General features: G+C 36.3%; 1 protein-coding gene across 4 annotated transcripts in view; it reads left to right on the top strand.

Moving 5' to 3' along the window:
- Window positions 1-18,613, top strand: part of ATF2 (activating transcription factor 2) — a 79,265-nt gene that overhangs the window by 42,086 nt on the left and 18,566 nt on the right. For 2 of the 4 annotated variants that reach the window (XM_084797980.1, XM_084797981.1), the window contains exons 5-10: window positions 2,280-2,376; window positions 5,217-5,335; window positions 5,489-5,617; window positions 10,437-10,615; window positions 11,213-11,327; window positions 13,510-13,596. In XM_084797980.1, coding sequence (XP_084654106.1) covers window positions 2,280-2,376; window positions 5,217-5,335; window positions 5,489-5,617; window positions 10,437-10,615; window positions 11,213-11,327; window positions 13,510-13,596 — 726 coding nt within the window. The remainder of the gene's footprint in view (window positions 1-2,279; window positions 2,377-5,216; window positions 5,336-5,488; window positions 5,618-10,436; window positions 10,616-11,212; window positions 11,328-13,509; window positions 13,597-18,613) is intronic. The other 2 variants (XM_084797982.1, XM_084797983.1) reach the window with 2 other exon arrangements.

Below are 18,613 nucleotides of genomic sequence, written 5' to 3'. Positions count from 1 at the left end.
CATCAAAAAATGTTGCTGTCTTTGTAACTAGTAGTTAGTTCATTTGATCTTTGGATCATGTATGAGAGTTTATAAATACATAACCTTAGAGTTTGCTTAGGTTACTCTTTGTCTCTTAAGTCAGAGTTTACTTTGGTTTTCACATTATACAGCAGGCAGTGCTAATTTATAGGTTATTTGGTTAATTAGTGTTGTTGTTGTTTTTAGTTATTGCTGTTGCAGCTGCTGAGTATCCGATAAGGCCTTGTACACAGCACTTTACCACTAGACTACATCTCCAGCTCTAATCGGTCCTTGACATTTATGGCCAAACCAACCCAAGCAGAGAATACTAGTTGAATAAAAATTCCAGATGAAATTTCCTGAGTTTTTACCTCTTACTTTTGACCGCTTCACATTTTCTGAGTATGACACTTAAAACAAGATAGTTCATAAACAAATGCTTTAATGACTACCTTCTATAAAAAGTCACATTGGGAGGTTCCGTGGAACCTAAAATGTGTTTTACATGAAGATACTTTTAATGTGGAATGTATAGTATAACAACATTGACAATTTTAATACAAGAATACAAAGCAACAGAGTAACTTAGCTCTGCAGTGAGTCTGTTGTCTCGAGAGCTTTGCTTTTGAGTGTGCTTGTCAAAGGCATCACTACTAATTTCACCAAATTTGGGAAGGATTGTTAAAAGGATAAAGTAATAGGAATATAGCCTGTGTGGGGAAGAGTTGGATTTTACTCCGAGCGAGTGGATAGTTAACGAGTAAAGCAAGAGACAGAAGCACAGAAGGATTCCTTCAGTGTGAAGATACAAACAGGTTCTCAAGAAGTAATGGTCTCATAAACTAGTGGCTAACTTTCTGTTGGTGTTTGTAGGTAAAGTTGATTCTCTTCTGCCTATTGCAGATTTAAGAATCTACTGCTTTTTTAAGGACTTCATTTTTCCCCATTAGCATTTAGTTAATGTTTGTGGCAGATTTCCCAAGGGGATGCTCAGCTTTCTTTGAAGGGTAGACATGAAGATAAGTCTATTCTAGGGATAGGCCCAGTAATGAAAGGTCAGAGCACAGCAGACACTGATGGAGGGCTGGAGAGAGGGCTCAGTAGTTAAGAGTGCCTGGGCTCTGTTGTTCCCAGCATCCATGTCACAACATTGTAGAATCCAGTAATCTTGCTTTTATAAGCATCCACAGACATACACATGAGCATAAATAGAAATAAATCTTTTTTTATAAATTGAACCTGGGGTTTGTGTGTTGGACTTAGGACACTAATAAGTACTAGGTGTCAGACTTAACAGGTACACTGAAATTTTGACACCTCCATTTGTAAAGCAATAGAAACAAGTGAGGGTTAATTTAACTTCTGAATCAGGAAATTGGCAAAATAAATGACTAGTTTTCTTTCTATTTGGCGAACAGTGATGCTTGACAAGGAGTTCTTTCTAAGGTTGATTTCCAGACACAGTATGTATTTGAACATGACTGTTGTGCTATAGTGGTAAGTGTCACTGTTGGCGTGTGGTACTTACCTAGTATAAGGTCAGGAAAGGTGTGATAATAGTTTTAAGTATACATTCATTTTAATATGAGTTATGATTCTAAAAGTCACTTTTTTACATTAAACCTATTTAAAACAGATTTATTGTGTTGTGGTTATTCTTTGCTGAATTATAACCCAGGAAGTCTTCACTATAGTAATATAAAGCCAGATTTCCTTTCTTTCTTTATTTTTAATTGAGCCAGGGTCTTACTATATAGTCATGGCTAACCTGGAACACTATGTAGATCAGGCTAGCCTCAAACTTACAGACATCTTCCTCCCTAGTGCTGAGATTAAAGATGTGCACAACCATACCTGGACTCAGATTAATTTGCACAGGAGTTATTTTTAGAACATTCTCAGTTAAAAGGTGGTAAGTAACCTTACATCTAAGTTAATATAGTAGTTTCTTAAAGTCTTTGAACTGTGTAGTGTATATTTCTCTGATATAATAAAAGAATAGTGGTCCATTTTGTTAATTTTTTGCCTCAGGTTTTATCTTCATATCTCTCAAATGAATTATAGACTATCATTTCGTGTTCTTCAGTGATGAGTTTCTCTGATTATTTGGAATCTAGTACGTCTTTGTGTGCTAACGGTAGATTGACCGTCTTATAGTTTATAAGCTGGTATTTCACTGTTAAAGGTGGTTTTACATGTTGTGGAAATTGATATCCTTATCAGTTTTCTTTGATCAATTGAAAATCTTAACTATATTTTAAAACTTTTTGCCACAGCGTTTTACCAACGAGGATCATTTGGCTGTCCATAAACATAAACATGAGATGACACTGAAATTTGGTCCAGCACGTAATGACAGTGTCATTGTGGCTGGTTAGTATATGTTTTTATTAATGGCTTATATAATATTTCACCAGAATGTGCACAATTTTTGTGTATTCTCTGTAAATACTATAGTCTGGTAATATTCCAACTGCTTCATTTACAGTAACTGTTGGCAACATGTATTTACCCATTACATTTCTGTGTGTTCTTTTGACCATTTCATTTTTTTGTGTGCTTTTCAAATACCCATTTGAAGTCAGTTTCATGGCAGTTAACCCTTGAAACATTCATGCCTTCTACAAAGTGTACATTTAACTGATAGCTGAACTCATTAGTACTTAGTGTTTATTTTAGCTGTTATACACCTGGTTTTCAAAACTTTGTGAAGATAATAAATGATCAAGTACTTCCTAAACTTGGTCATTACAATTTTGTTTTTAAGATATTTCATATGAAATGTTTTATTAATAAAATATTCAGAAGCTGAGTTGTAGATCAGTAGTATAGATCTTGCCTGCCACTCACAAGGCTCGGATCTTAATCCCCAGCACCACAAAATAAAATAAAATGTTCTTCATAAAGGAGACCTAAGTTCAGTTAGTGTTTGTGTGGTGTGTGTGTGCGCCTTATAACCTTAAGTTATCACCCTGAGCAGATCATTTTTCATATGTAAAAAGAGAAACCCAATTTATGTGTTAGCTTATCATCACTTTATCCTATATTGGCTGTTTTCTTTGATGTTTTAGATGTATATTCATATGTATTTATATAATACATATTATGCATAGTTTCAATATATTTCTTGTCTAAATATCGTGATAAGTTCTTTGTCGAATTTTATATCTACTTAGCTCTTTCTCTCTCAGAGCTACACATGCATATCATAAATCTAGAGTCCTTTGTTCTACGAAGCTCATCTTACTCTAGCTATGATTCTAGAATTAACTTGAATACTGAGTAGAATTAGTATTTTTCAATTGTAACTTAGTCTAGCACTCAAAACACCATAAGCAGTGTTTTGTGAAGATGTTAAGGCAACAGCAGATGGTTCCTTGTGTTTTCAGTACTATGATTTTTGTAAGGAATAAATAAGAGGGAGCAAAAAGTTGGTGATTTATTAAAAACAACTTACGGAGGGGAACTCTTGACAGTCTTCGGTACTGTAAGTAAAAAGACACAGAACAGAGTGAGGCATGCACTTCTTTGGAATGTGTAAATAATAAGTAGGACCACACCAAAAATTAAAGAACAGTAAATAAGCAAAAATTTTAAACTTATATAGAAAGGGTTTTCATGAGTATGGAGGTCTTTGTTTCCTTGATGTTTCCTGTCTTACACATTCTCTGTAAACTTTAATCTAAATAATGTTTTTACCTTGGTTCCTAGAACTTACTTTTCTGATTACATTTAGTACAGTAAAAAAATAGGACTTGTTTAGCCACAGCATTCTTACTAACATTGAGATAAAAAGTTTGACATAACTGTAAATAGAATGCATGATAACCAATAGCTTTATGCAGTTTGCATGCTGATCAATTGTGCCTGTGATGACTTTATCAAGTCTGATGGTACCAGTAATAATCATCAATAAAAAATGATGTAGACCTGTACGGTTTGTAGACATTTTCCTCTCTTTGTGTTCATCCTGATCAACTTAGACAGATCTTTTGGGTGTGAACAGTAGTCACATTTATATTTGACTAATTTGAATTAAAATAAACTTAAGCTGATATGTATATACAAAATCCTCATTAAAATACTACTTTGGAGGTCATTGAGGCTAAAACTAGGGTGTAGGTTAAAGATTAAATAATGGGTAAGATTACGACGTAAGAGACCCCTGCAGTAATTCTGCTATTGTTTGCACTGTCTGAGACAAGCCTGCTGTATGTCTAACATGTATAATGAGTGAATTGTTTTTGTTAAGAATATTTATATGAAGTACATGTGAGGGGCAAAGAGAAAATTGTAATACCGACTGTAGAAACTCAGTAATTAACAAATATCTAACCTTCAGCTAAAAAGATTTTATCTTAACCAGTTCTGTACTAAGTAGACTCGAGTTTGTCTATAACCTCTAAAGTTGCTGCCCTCAAATGTGTAAAATGTGAATGAATGTTAATGTACTACAAACTCTAAATAAATATTCCTCAAAATACTAAGACTAAGTTGGAAGACTGGTAAATTTTGTGTTATTCATTCATTTGTTCTACATACAATACATTAATACTCAGTATATGTTAATATACATATCAATGAGTACATATTTAAATATAGTTGAAATAGTTCAGGTTGCAAGAAAATTGAGCTCTCATTCTTGTTTAAATTAAGCCAGAACACTTTTTTTTTTGGCATGTGTATACCTCTTCACCAGTTTTTAAAATAGAAAAAGCGCATAGTAGTGAGAAGGGTTTTGTTTTATTTGGGGAAACTTTTGCTTTAACGTTTTTCCTCTTTCAGGATTTTGATGTAAAATTGTATATTCAGTTTGACTTCATAATACTTTATGAACAAATAGTGAACATGCAAGTTAAAATATGAATTTGTTCTCATTAGTTTTCCCTAAATTGTATGCATTTAACAATCATAATTTTAATGATAACTTTTTAAAAATTTTATCACTTTGTTAGATAATAGTAATTATTTCTCCAAAATATGCTTATGTGTCTCTACTCAGAGTAGTACACTAAACCTAAAAGAACTTTGATGAAGTTGGTATCTTGATGAAAATAGAGCTTAACCAAATTTTGTTTTAAAGAAAAATTCTTCAGAGAGAGAAATAACATTTGCTGGGCCACTGCTACTAATTTGTTAATTTGCTAGCAGCATTTTAGAATCGTAATATGATTATTTATATTTGTGTGCTTAGATCTTGACATTTATTTCAGATCAGACTCCAACACCAACAAGATTCCTAAAAAACTGTGAAGAAGTGGGTTTGTTTAATGAGTTGGCAAGTCCATTTGAGAATGAATTCAAGAAGGCTTCAGAAGATGACATTAAAAAAGTACGTTTTTTAACCATGAAATTATAAAAATAACACATCTGATAGGAAAGTAATGATGGTTTTCACTTCCTAGTTTCTCAATTTAAGCATTTTGATTGGCTGGTTTTGTTTTGTTTTAACTCTTTACAAAATTTTCTTTATCATTTGCATTAGATGCCTCTAGATTTGTCTCCTCTTGCAACACCCATCATAAGAAGCAAGATTGAGGAGCCTTCTGTTGTAGAAACGACTCACCAGGACAGCCCTTTACCTCACCCCGAGTCTACCACCAGTGATGACAAGGTTAGCACTATGGAAGAGATTTCCTTTCATAAATTTAGCATTTGTACGTGCCTTTGCCTGTTGTTATAGTTGTGGGTGTGCCGGGCATGTGGAGGTCAGAAGACAACTTGTAGGCATCAGTTCTCTTCTCACGTTATGTAAGTCTGAGGTCTTGAGCTCAGAGTTTCAGGCTTGGTGGAAAGCGCCTTTATCCACTGTGCTAGCTCACTATTCCCAGACTTGGTTATTTTTAATCTCTGTAAAACATTAATGTATTAAGTTTTGTATAATTAAATGTTAGACTATAGATTTTGTATATAAAAAACCTGTGTTGATACTTCAGGAAGATTCCATCTTCATAGATCATTATCAAGAGAGAACAGCAACCCATTTAGAAATGGGGTGTTATTTGAAGATTTGAGATGAAAAATCTGTACAACTGAAACTATTTGAATAGGCTATTCAAGAGTGAGTAATCATTGCTCCACAGTATATATTTGATATCAGCAAGAGTGTTATTTTCTTAAGCAGATTAGTAACAGGCTTTCTGGGCTATAGTTATGTGTTGAGTTACATTAAGATGTGTACTTCCATCACTTTTTCACTTGGAAAATGCATAAAATAAGCATATTTACTTAGGAGCACTGTGCCTACACACAAAGGGACAATGACTGTTCCTTTTTAAATTTTTTTTATAAAATTAGAACACGAATAGCTCTCTACCATAAGAGTATAGTCATGTATTGCTGACAGAGATATATTCTTTTTTTTTTTTTTTAAGTCTCAAGGAACAATTTCGTCCTTCTATCCAAAGCATAGTGTATTTACACTAATGTAGACAATATAGCCTACTATATACTTAGTATGTTATAGCCTGTCATTCCAAGGTTATAAACCTATACTACTTGAGACCACTATATTGACTGTGGAGGTAGTTACTTATACTAGTATTTGTATTTAAACATAGAAAAGGCACAATTAACAATGCAGGCTGGGGAGACAGTTCAGTGAGTAAAACTTGCTTCATATTCCTGACAACCTGAGTTTTGGTCCCTAGAACCCACATAAGAACCAGACACAGTAGCACAAGTGCCTATAACCCCGTCATGCCCTTGAAGGGGCACGAGAGGAGACAGAGAATCTCCAGAAACTCATAGGCCTGCTACCTCACTTACACACTGGCAAAAGAGAAAGGCAAAGACTCACACCCAAAGGTTGTCCTCTGGCCTCTTCAATGTGCATGCCTGCATCCACACACACAAACATGTACACATACACATACACTCATATCACAACACGCACACACACACACACACAAATCACCAGTAGAAAAATTGTGAAGGGCACTTACAAATTCACATGCAGCCGGGCAGTAGTGGTGCACACCTTTAATCCCAGCACTCGGGAGGCAGAGGCAGGTGGATCACTGTGAGTTCAAGGCCAGCCTGGATTACAAAGCGAGTCCAGGACAGCCAAGGCTACACAGAGAAACCCTGTCTCAAAAAATAAAACAAAATAAATTCACATGCAGAGTGAATTTACACTGCAGGACTAAGTGAGTGTCAAGTGAATGTAAAGACCTAGAACATTATTTTATACTACTGCAGGCTTCATAAATACTATGTGTAGACTATACTGAATGTGTCTTTCTAATTCTTTCAATAATAAATTAACCTGGCTTACTGTACCTTTTATAAAGTTCTTATTTTTTTTTACCTTTTTGCCTAATAGCATTTATCTTAGATCACAAACAGATGATATAGGCATATAATAATACTTTATTTATATCCTTATTCTGTACTACTGCTTCCCCAGAAACTGAATTCATTCTGGGCAGAAACCCTACCACTGAGCTATATTCCCCAACCTTAGAATTCCTGAAGCTAAGCACATACTCCCTTTCATTAGATTTCCCAAAATCATAATTTTAATGGTTATACTTTATCATTATCTTGATATAGTTAATTATCCTCTTCTTTCTTAACATATGGTCATTTCCGCATTAATTATAGTTATTATGGATCCTGAGAGCAGTCTTATTTCCCTGCAGAGCATTCCTTTCCCTTTTATACTTTCTAGTTTTTACTCTTTGTGGCTACTTATCGTCTTCTAGGGTTGCTCCGTCTGCATCCGCTGGTCGTCAGTTCCTTGTAGGTGGTTTGTAGTCTCTCTAAGCTGCGTCAAATCACTTCTGGACTCTCTGTTCTTATTTTTAGGCAATTCCATCAAGACTTGTAATTTTAGAAACTATAAATTTGTAACTCCCAAATTTATATCAGCTACAGTATCTCTCCTGATTGCCAGGCTTGTCTGACTCTTGTGTTGGCATCTCAGTTTGTCTGAAACAAAGCCTTTAATTCTTTCTCCTCTGAGAAAATGTTTTCCAGCCATGCACGATGTAGTTCCTTGTAATTCCCGCACAAGGACGGTAGTGTCAGGAATACTGCAAATCCAAGGCTAGCCTTTACAACTAAACAAATTTTAGTTTAGTTGTAGTCCTGGGCTATGTAGCAAGACCCTGCCTCTTCCTCCCAGTCTCCTCCCTGTACACACCTCAACAAAAGGAAAGAAAAGCCTGGCCATCTACTTACTTAAGCCAGGCCTTTAGGTGTCACCTTTTCTGACTTGACTTTGAAGTTTATTTACCAAGTATGTTTTGAGCCTTACTCTGTTTCGTGTTCCCTGTCACTGTCTTAGCTGTCACAGTGCAGTTTTCCTACTAACTCTCCTCCTCCTCTGTCTCCTTACCTCCAGGGCTGAGAAGAGAATCAAGGGCCTCAAGCATGTACTCTAGACAGTGTTCCTCATCCCTTTATTTTTCTTATAAAATACAAAGTTTCTTTATGTTTCCTAAGCTACTTTCATATTAATAGTAATTAAGTAATAATATCAATAGTGTCAGTTTCCTGAGTTGTCTGGACTGTGTGCAGATGCATGCCACCATGCAGGCTAAACTTGTTCTAACCTGCTTCAGTGTCTGATCTGCTTTCTTTAGTTCTGAATGTGGGAACTTAAAAATTCATTGAGTTGGGGCTGAACCAATGGCTCAGCTGTTAAGATTGTTCTTCCAGAGGGCCTGGGTTCAATTCCCAGCACCCACATGGCAGCTCACAACTACAACTCCAGGACCTAACACCTTCACACAGACACACCATACAGACAAAACACTAATGTATATAAAAGTAAAAGTAAATTTTTTTAAAATCATTTAGTCATTCTTCCCTCTGCTGAATGTTCTTTAACGATTTTCTATTAAAGAGAATTTACATTCATTCCTTAGGAAAAACCTCTTTGATCTTGGCTCATCTGTCCATCCATCTTCACTTCATGCTACTTTCTTTATTCATCAAATAATTCCAAGTTTTTTTCTGCCTGACATTACCTCTTTCTCCATAGCATGGCCTATCAGATCAGATTGCTTTCTTCTTGCAAGTTTTCCTTCCCTCGCTGTTCCAGTGTCCAGCTTTACTTTATCTTCTACTAAATGTCTCGCTTATCACGTCATTGTTGAACATTGAACATCTGCTTTGGTCTGAAGTTTCTTTGATTGTTTTACCTGTTTTTATTGTCACTCTGCTCACTAGTTCTTGACTTGTAAGGTTTTAGATGTGCTGAAAACTGTATTTACAATGTTACCAATTTTGTCTTCCTAGTATCTTCATAAGGCTTCAGCTGTAAGTAGCAGTATAAAGATCAAAAGAATATACTAGTTAAGGAGTTAAGCAAGGCCTTCATCTCTCTTTTAATCTGTAAAACTAGGGGAAAATATTTTAAGAATCATCCTCGCTGATTGATTAATTCTGTTTATTTCCCTTCATTTTGGAAAGCTCTCAGCAGTAGTTACTTATTTTGTATGATTCATAGTATCATTGTTACTCTGTCTTTTGATTCTAGAAAACTGTTACTAGATGAAAAACTGCCTGAGATTAGCAAACTTTTCTTTTAACTTAAAATACTCTATTACCACCACCACCCCCCACCCCCCAAAAAAAGCTGGATGCAATGGCTCGTGCTTATAATCCCAGCAATCCAGGAGACAGAGGCAGGGGGGTCGCTGGAGTTCAAGGCCAGCCTGGTCTACAAATCGAGTCCAGGACAGCCAAAGCTACACAGAGAAACCTTGTCTTGGGGGAACAAATTTCCCCCCTTTTTTGTTTTATTTTGTTTGGTTTCTTGAGACAGGGTTTCTCTGTATACCCCTTGCTGGCATGGAACTGACTATATAGACCAGGCTGGCCTTGAACTCAGAGATTCACCTGCTTCTGCCCCCTGAGTGCTGTGATTCAAGATGTATGTTAGCACTCATCTTAAAACCCTTTCTTTTCTTTTCTTTCTTTTTTGGTTTTCACCACCATGCCCAGCCCTTAAAACCTTTCCAAACATCAAACTTGTTTAAATTATAACACTCCTTTGCTGGATCAGTCTCTTGCTTATGTAGTACAACAAGCAGATAGGATAGGGCAATCCTTTCTGGATTTTGTTTTCTGCTTACTGACAGTGAATTATATTTCTATTTCTTACTGACAATTTCACAGAATCATTGCTAAGTAGCCCAGCCTTATTTACTTTAGATTCATAGATAAGCATACTTAACCAAAAACATACATTTGTTTTTTGTTTTTTTGTTGTTTGTTTTTGTTTTTTAGTTTTGAGAATTGCGTTGAACTTTACAGTTGCGTCTTAGATATTTTCAATTAACTTTAGATATTCACTTACTTGGAGGGGCGTTAAGTATTTTCTAGTTGTTGCTTTCAGAAATGTGTTGCATTCTGTTCACAGAGGTACATGAATTAACTTGCAATTTTAAATACTACCCTTTATTTATCTTAAACTTAAATAGGAAGTACCATTGGCACAAACCGCACAGCCCACATCCGCTATCGTTCGTCCAGCATCATTACAGGTTCCCAATGTGCTGCTCACAAGTTCTGACTCAAGTGTCATTATTCAACAAGCAGTACCTTCACCAACCTCAAGTACTGTAATCACCCAGGCACCATCCTCTAACAGGCCAATTGTGTAAGTGATTCCAGTCAGCCACTGACTGCTCTTGAGTTGTTAGGGTTTTCTTACTACGGTTTTCCTAGGATATTTAATTACTTGAATTAGTGTGTGTGTGTGTGTGTGTGTGTGTGTGTGTGTGTGTGTGTGTTTTGGAAACTTAATATTCTTTTAAAAATAATGTTATCTAACACATTGGAAAAATAAATATCTAAATCTTAGCTTAAATGAACATAGACTATAAGTTAAGGTGGTCTTATTTTTATGCTGTTTGACACAAAACATAAAGTTATTCCATTTCAAGATGACATCTCATTTCTTTAAATTAACTCCCAAGACCTTTCTAATGAGAATTTTTCTCATTTCACAAATTGGAAATCCAACCCCCCAGGTTGTTGTGGTGGTGGTTGTGGTTTTTTGGGGGGTTTTTTGTTGTTGTTTAACACTCATACATGTTTATGCATTTAAGATGCAATTAGAAATACCTAGGTTTTGGAATTTGCCTTTTGGAGGTTAGAAAACTGATTTTTTAAGTAATAGGAAGGAAAAGACTGTTATTTTCCAGAGGTGGTTGGTATAGATCTTTACATTTTTCCCTTGTTTTGTTTTTCTTAGTCCTGTACCAGGCCCATTTCCTCTTCTATTACATCTTCCTAATGGACAAACCATGCCCGTTGCTATTCCTGCATCAATTACAAGTTCTAATGTGCATGTTCCAGCTGCAGTCCCAGTAAGTTGGAGAGTTAGACCATTTAAGTCTTTGTGTCAAAATTGGTCTTGGTAAAACAACCAGAACATACAGTTAAACTGCTTGATTGGCTTACTAAATGGAATTTATCCAAATGCTTATTAATGGGGAGTAATATTTATTCATCAATACCTCTAATCAACTATACTACCCTAGACAAACATAAATGGATAGAAAACATTTTCCCATTTCCTCCCACACACTTATTTTCTATATTTTTTATTTTTTGTACTTTTTCTTGATTCAGCTCATTTCAGTTTGACTAGATTTATGGAATTTAAATATTTCCAATTTCTTATTTTAAGATGTTTGTGTTGGAATGCTTTCAAAGAGCTATGGTGTTTATAGTTATAAAATTCTTCATAAGAACACACTTGCCTCTTATGATTACATGAAGTTACCAAATTCCTTTGGTGACCCAAGCATGTTAAGGTCTAAACATTCCTATTTAGACCTGATGACCATGCCAGTAATCCCAATACTCAATAGGCAGAGATAGGGTCAGAAGTTCAAAGATAGCCTCAGCTATATAATAAATTTGAGGCTAGCCTGGGCTACTTTTTTATGAAAAAAAAATCCCAAAACCCCCCATTTTATGAGGGACACATTAAATGTACAAATTTGTCTAATGAATATTTTAAAACACTGTTGGAGATGTGTAATTTGGAGCGTGTAGTAATGCTCTTGCAGAAGGCCTGAGCTCACTTCCTGGCGCCCATCTTGGGTGGTTCACAGTGACCTATATATAACTCCAGCTCTAGAGGATCTGACACCTTTGGCCTCTGTGGGTACCTGCACACAGTGCACATGCCCACACACAGGTAAACACACATATACATAACTGAAAAAATTAAGTCTTTATTTAGAAGCACAGTATTTGAAATGGTGAAAATTTTCTATTTTTCCAATCCTCGTATTTCACAAATAGCATACTTTCAAATTAGTCTTCAAAATTTTACATTTTCATCCTGAAAAGCACTATTAGATGTCTAGCAACATTCTCTAAAACATACTATTTTTATTTTCCTTAAATGATTTGTGATATAACATGTTTTGAATCCTTCTTACATTTCCCATAAAGAGTACTTCAAGTCTTAGTCATTCATATAATTAAATGGTTTCCTTTTTTCTGGGGCTGGTGAGATGACTCAGTGGATAAAGACACTTAACCCCACGTTTGACAACCTGTGGTCCAATCCCCACGTCCCACATGGTGGAAGGAGAGAACCAACTCCAGCAAATTGTCCTTTGACCTCCATATGTGTGCCATGTCATGCATGTGGGAACATATATGCAAAATAAATACATGTAAAAAGTTTTTTATTCTGTTATTACATGGATACATAGTGTTGATTCATGTGGTATAATCCTTTACTTTCTGAGACTTTTTAAAAGCCTACTTGTAGTAACTTTCTAAAATTTGTGGTTTGGATATGCGTCTCCGCAATATTAGTAGCACATTAAGTGTTAACTTTATTCTAAACCTTCCAACCTAGCTGTCTTTGTACCTACCTTCCTTCCGTCTTGCCTTCCTCTTTTGAAGCAGGATCCCACAGTGTTGCACTGGCTGGTCTGGAACTATGTATGGACCAGCCTGGCTTTGAACTTGAGTGCTGGGATTGTTAAGTGATCTAAATAGCCAACTCAATCATTGATTGAGGCAATTCCAAAATGTTTTGTCTTCTTTAAATAGAACCTTGTTACTCAAAAATACATAAAAGACTTAGTGAGGATTCAGTTATAAGGTTTGTTCTCTCTCTCTCTCTCTCTCTCTCTCTCTCTCTCTCTCTCTCTCTCTCTCTCTCTCTCTCTCCTCTCTCTCTCTTTCCTTTTTCCCTTGATTTTCAAGACAGCATTTCTCTGTGTAGCCTTGGCTATTCTGGACTCAGGGTAACCTCGAACTCACAAGAGATTGGGAGGGGGAATTACAGCCCTTTGAGAAAGGCTAAAATATGGAGATTAGTATTTCAGAGAAATTGATAACTTTTGATCTAGTGGCATAGTTCATCAGAATTCAGTGCAAACATATAGTCAGCTGTAGTTAAAGTTTATAATTTTCTAAACCCAAAGGCATAAATTATAATCATGTGTAGTGGGAGAAAAAAAACATACATCTTATTTTGTAAATACTGAGTTGAAGTTATTTCCAATATTTTTTGCACAGCTTGTTCGGCCAGTCACCATGGTGCCTAGTGTTCCAGGAATCCCAGGCCCTTCCTCCCCTCAACCAGTGCAGTCAGAAGCAAAAATGGTAAGCAAGGGGCGGGGGAGTTGGTTTTGATTTTTTTGTCTTGAACATTTATTGAGTCTCTTAATTTTTTTCCCCATTAAGGCCAGCATTTTATAAAGTTGTGGACTGTACTACACTATAGAAGAACCAAGAATATTAAAAAAGAAAAGCTTCCATTAGTGTAGTAACTGGCTAATGACACTTTAATATAAAGAGTGAGGGGATAAAATTGTGGTTTTTGTTGCTTGTGATCTGTCTGGTTTGGACTATGCCTTAAACTCCTCCTAGTGGAGGCTCTGAATACTACAGCTGAAATTAAGTAGAAGCTCTGAAAGCTGCTAAACAGTTAGTGAAGCTTCTCCAAATTGTGTGTCAGTTAGAAAACATTGCATGTGATTAAAAGGAAAGCCATAATTTTCTTTTGTGCTTTCAACATTAAAGTATTTTTATTGTTTAAAAAGAAGAGCTTTGGTGGCTTGAAAGATGGGTCAGTGGTTAAAAGCACTAACTGTTCTCTCAGAGGACCCAGGTTCAGTTCTCAGAACCCACATGGTGGCTCACAGATGTCTCCAGATCCAGGGGATCTGACACTTTCACACAGACATACATCTAGACAAAAACCAGTACACATTAAATAAAATATAATTAAAAAATAATAAAAAGATGAGCTATAGACTAGGATTCAGGAGTAAGTTTTTATTTTAATCCTGACTCTGTATTCACCATGTTTGGATCTTTCCCTTCATATAGGCTAGGTAAGCACTCTGCAACTGAGCTACATCTTAACCCCCTGTGTTTGGTTTTATTTTGAGACAGGGCTTCACTAAGTTGCCCAGGCTGGCCTTTTACCTCACTCCATTGCCTATATAGACTTTGAACTTGGGATCCTCTTGCCTCAGCTTCGATAGTACCAGGATTAGGGGTCGGCACTACTAGGCCCAGCTTGGCTTTAATTTTTCTGAGATTCAATTTTCTTAACTGTAAAGTAAAAAGGTTAACTTTTCATTCCTAGAATTTTTCTTAATTCATACCCCATAAACTGTCTTAACTTTCTTGATAGAGGCATGAAATTTCTCATTTATCAAAATCAGTATAATAGAACCTTTGTGGTCTATTAATGTTGCAGGGATAATTTTCACTAATATCAATTAATATATCTTAGTAAAAATAGATTAGGATTGCTAGATTCTTATTTGCTTCAGTTTTTTGTAGGCACTATAGTAACACAAATTTGGACACATAAGAGTATTACTTGTGATGCGCCTTAGATTTTTTAACTGCTGTGTATTCATTCAAATATTCTGAAATTTGCACATGATAACTTGTGTAAAACTTATATATCACCTGGATAAAGAGTGTTTGAGGTTCATAAATGATCTAGTTATTGATTGTGCTGAGAAAAGAATACAAAAGCTGAAGGGGAAAGTTTTCACATTTTCAGTACATTTCAAGTCAGTCCTGTTAAAATACTGAGTTTTTCCTTAATGACAGAAGACCTTCATTGGGGATGTGTCTGTTACATGTTTCCTATTAAATATGGTGTGTCTAGGGGAAATGAACTTAACTTGCCATGCATGCAGAAAATCAAAGCTGAGTAGCCTAGGGGCGAGGGGGAAGGGCCTGTTGTGGTAAGTGTGCCTGGACATACTTTTACATCATTAGGGCAGCTTTTATCTTACAAACTGACCCAAGAGGAACAGACACTAAAGGAAATGCTTTTGACTATAAGAATCATAATTCTAGTGACTGTTAAAGTTAACATGAAATCATTAGTTGAAAACTAGGGGAGTAAGAATGACCTACTTAAATTTAACAATCCAATTAAATTTCCTATTAGAATTTTAGCTGGAGGAATAAATATGCTTTGCCTTTTTTTTTTTCTTTGTTTGTTTTTTCAACACGGGGTTTCTCAGTGTAACCTTGCCCAGTCTGGACTGGCTTTGAAGACCAGGCTGGCCTCAAACTCACAGAGATCCACCTGCCTCTGCCTCCCTGAGGGCTGGGATTACAGGCATGTGCCGCAGCATCCAGCAAATATGCTTTTCTTAATTTTGATTAAATAAAAAACAAACATTGCTTTTAAATTTTGCAAGTGTGTTCTCACATGTAAGTGGATGTATGCACCTGTGCATGCATGTGTCGAGCTGTGTCTCTCCACACCTTGAAGCTCAGGGTTGAGCTAGCCTGGCTAACCAGCAAGCCCCTGGGATCCACCTGTCTCCACAGCCCCAGCCCTGGACTTACAGGCACACACAAGCACTTTACCACTGGGCCATTCTGTTAGTGTCTTTCCCCACTGCTCCTGCTTTAATTTATTTTCAGTATTTATTTTGTTGGTAATTGTATGTATGTGTCTGTCTATGTGTATTTATGGATATGTGCACATGAGTGCAGGTGCCTGTGGAGGTCAGAGGCACCAGATCCCCTGGAGCCAGAGTTACAGATGCTTGTGAGCCACCTAATGTGGGTGCTGGGAATCAATTAATTTGGGTCTTCTGGGAAAGCAGTGTATGCTCTTAATTGCTTAGCCATGTCTCCAGCCTGGCTTTTAAGTTTGTAACGATGGAAATGTTTTTTATAAATGCAAGATTATAAAAGTAATACAAAGTACCATGTACCTAACGTCCATTTAATTGTTTCATAGGTTTTAATGTCAACTTTACATGTATTTAAATGAGCCACTTTTAACTACAGCTTTCTGGTCAATATGTCTGTTCTTGTAATGTATGCTAGTATTATCATATAGACCATTAACACATACCGAGGACGTTTTCTAGTTAATTATCTCTGTTTTGTGCTTTGGACCATAAATTCTACTTTAGTGTAAATAGACTCGTAGACTGTTCTGTGGGTGGCTCGGCGTATGTCTGAGCTTGATCCATGGTGATGAGTATATTGTAACTTACTTAATTTTATTGCAAAGTAGTATTACTTTATGTGAGTGTACTACAGTTTTTGTCCATTTTCTTAGTAATAGACACTTAGTGTCCAGTGTTGAGCTATTGTAAGTAAAGCCACTAAGTACATGTTGTTATTGCTCTGTCTAGTAAGGTCCCTGCAGTGATAGAGGCTGACTCAGGGCTTCACAGGTGTTCAGCGAGATCGATGCCTCTGCGCTACATTCAACAGTCCTGGCTATCACAGACGTTCTTGTGGGTCTTTGTGGACAGGATTGTTGGTATTTTCTTGAAGAACACAGTTGCTGAGTCAGATACACCTCCACCACCACTCCTGAGACAGGGTTCTCTGTGCAGCCTTGGCTGTCCTGCACTCACTTAGTAGACCAGGCTGGCCTCGAACTCACAGAGATCTGCCCCTCTCTGCGCCCCGAGTGCTGGGATTAAAAGCATGTGCTACTGTACCAGCTAACCTTTTCTTTTTCTATATAGCCAGGCTGGCCTCAAACTTAGAGTGTAGTTAAGTCTGACCTTGAATTTCTAATCCCCCTGCCTCCACCACCTAAGTACTAGAATTATAGCATGTGCTTATTATATAGTGCCAGGAATCAGACCCAGGACGTTGTCCATGTGCGGCAAATGCTCTGTCAACTGAGCTCCATCCCGTCCATTTAGAAAAGTTTTTGTTTAATTTTGGTTCTTGATTTTTTCAATCTACAGCTTGAATGTTTGAGACAAATTCTCACTCTGTAACCCAGTCTGGCCTAAAACTCAAGTTGACTTCAAATTTGAAGCAGTCTGCCTGCCTTTGGCCTCCCATGGACTGGGATTATAGGTGTGAGCTACCGTGCTCAGCTGCCTTTCACATTTCTAAAGGCTATAGTTGTAGTCTTTGTTTTAAATTTTTCTTTCTTCTAATCTTTTAGCTTCTTCAAGTAGAAGCCTATGTCATTGACCTGTTTTTTTTACTTTTTACTCTAGGCATTTATAGCTATAAATGTTCTTGTACTCACCAGCTCTGATACCCTACATTATCATCATGATGCAGCTTCTAGTTTTCCCTGTGGTTTCTTTGGCAAGTGGGCTATTTAGAAATGTATTATATAGTTTTCAAATATTTGGAGACCTTCATCTAGTTTCTTACCGATTTCTAATCATGTTGTGAAAGCATGCCATCTATGGTGATCTTCAGGCATTTGGTTTACAGCTATTTCTGTTCCTTACTATTTATTTAACAAACATGTGCTAAAACATTCATCAAGCAAAGTCGTACCATATATTTCTAGTCATCATGAGAGCCAAGAATTCCGTCTTCTAGAACACCCAGGCTTTTATCCTATGAATGAGGTATTTGGGTTTCATTGTTTTGTTTTATTGATGCCATTCATAATGACTATTTTTATATTTGTTCAGTTGGTTTTGGTTTTTCAAGACAGGATTTCTGTTTGTAGTCTTGGCTGTCCTGGAGCTCACTCTGTAGACCAGGATGGACTGAAACTCACAGAGATCTGCCTACCTCTGCCTCCCAAGTGCTGGGATTAAAGGCATGCACCATCACTGCCAGGCTCATGATGACTTTTACACACAAATACTATTCAGAGACTACTTTTTAAAACAATCTACAGGGGCTAGAGAGATAGCTCAGAGGTTAAGAGTACTGGGTACTTTTCCAAAGATCCTGAGTTCAATTCCCAGCAACCACATGGTGGCTCATAACTATCTACAATGCGTGTAAGCGCATATGCAGGCAGAACATTGTATATATAATAAATAAATCTTTAAAAAAAACAGTTTATACTAAAATACCATAAAACAGTTTACATTTATTAAAGTTACAGGTTTGAAAACAATTCTGAAAGTTCTCAAAGTATCTTCTAAGCACAATTCTGTAATGACTGCTTCTTAAAAGCTTAAGCTGTGATTCATTTAAAACATGTTATACTTCTTCTATAAACTCAATATATATTTTCTTAGTTGTCTTAGAAACTTTCTTCAGTTCTCTAATAGCTGCTCAACATAATAAGTCTTGATTTTCTTAAATATCCTAATAGCTGTCATTTACAAGCTTAAAGTTATCTTAATGCTTATAATAAAATCATATAACTGAATCAGTCTGTAGGTCTAAACATTTTAACCTAAAA

This window comes from Acomys minous (genome assembly GCF_964271855.1).
Source record: "Acomys minous genome assembly, chromosome: 10".
Lineage (NCBI taxonomy): Eukaryota > Metazoa > Chordata > Mammalia > Rodentia > Muridae > Acomys > Acomys minous.
This window is presented reverse-complemented; position numbering and strand designations above follow the sequence as displayed.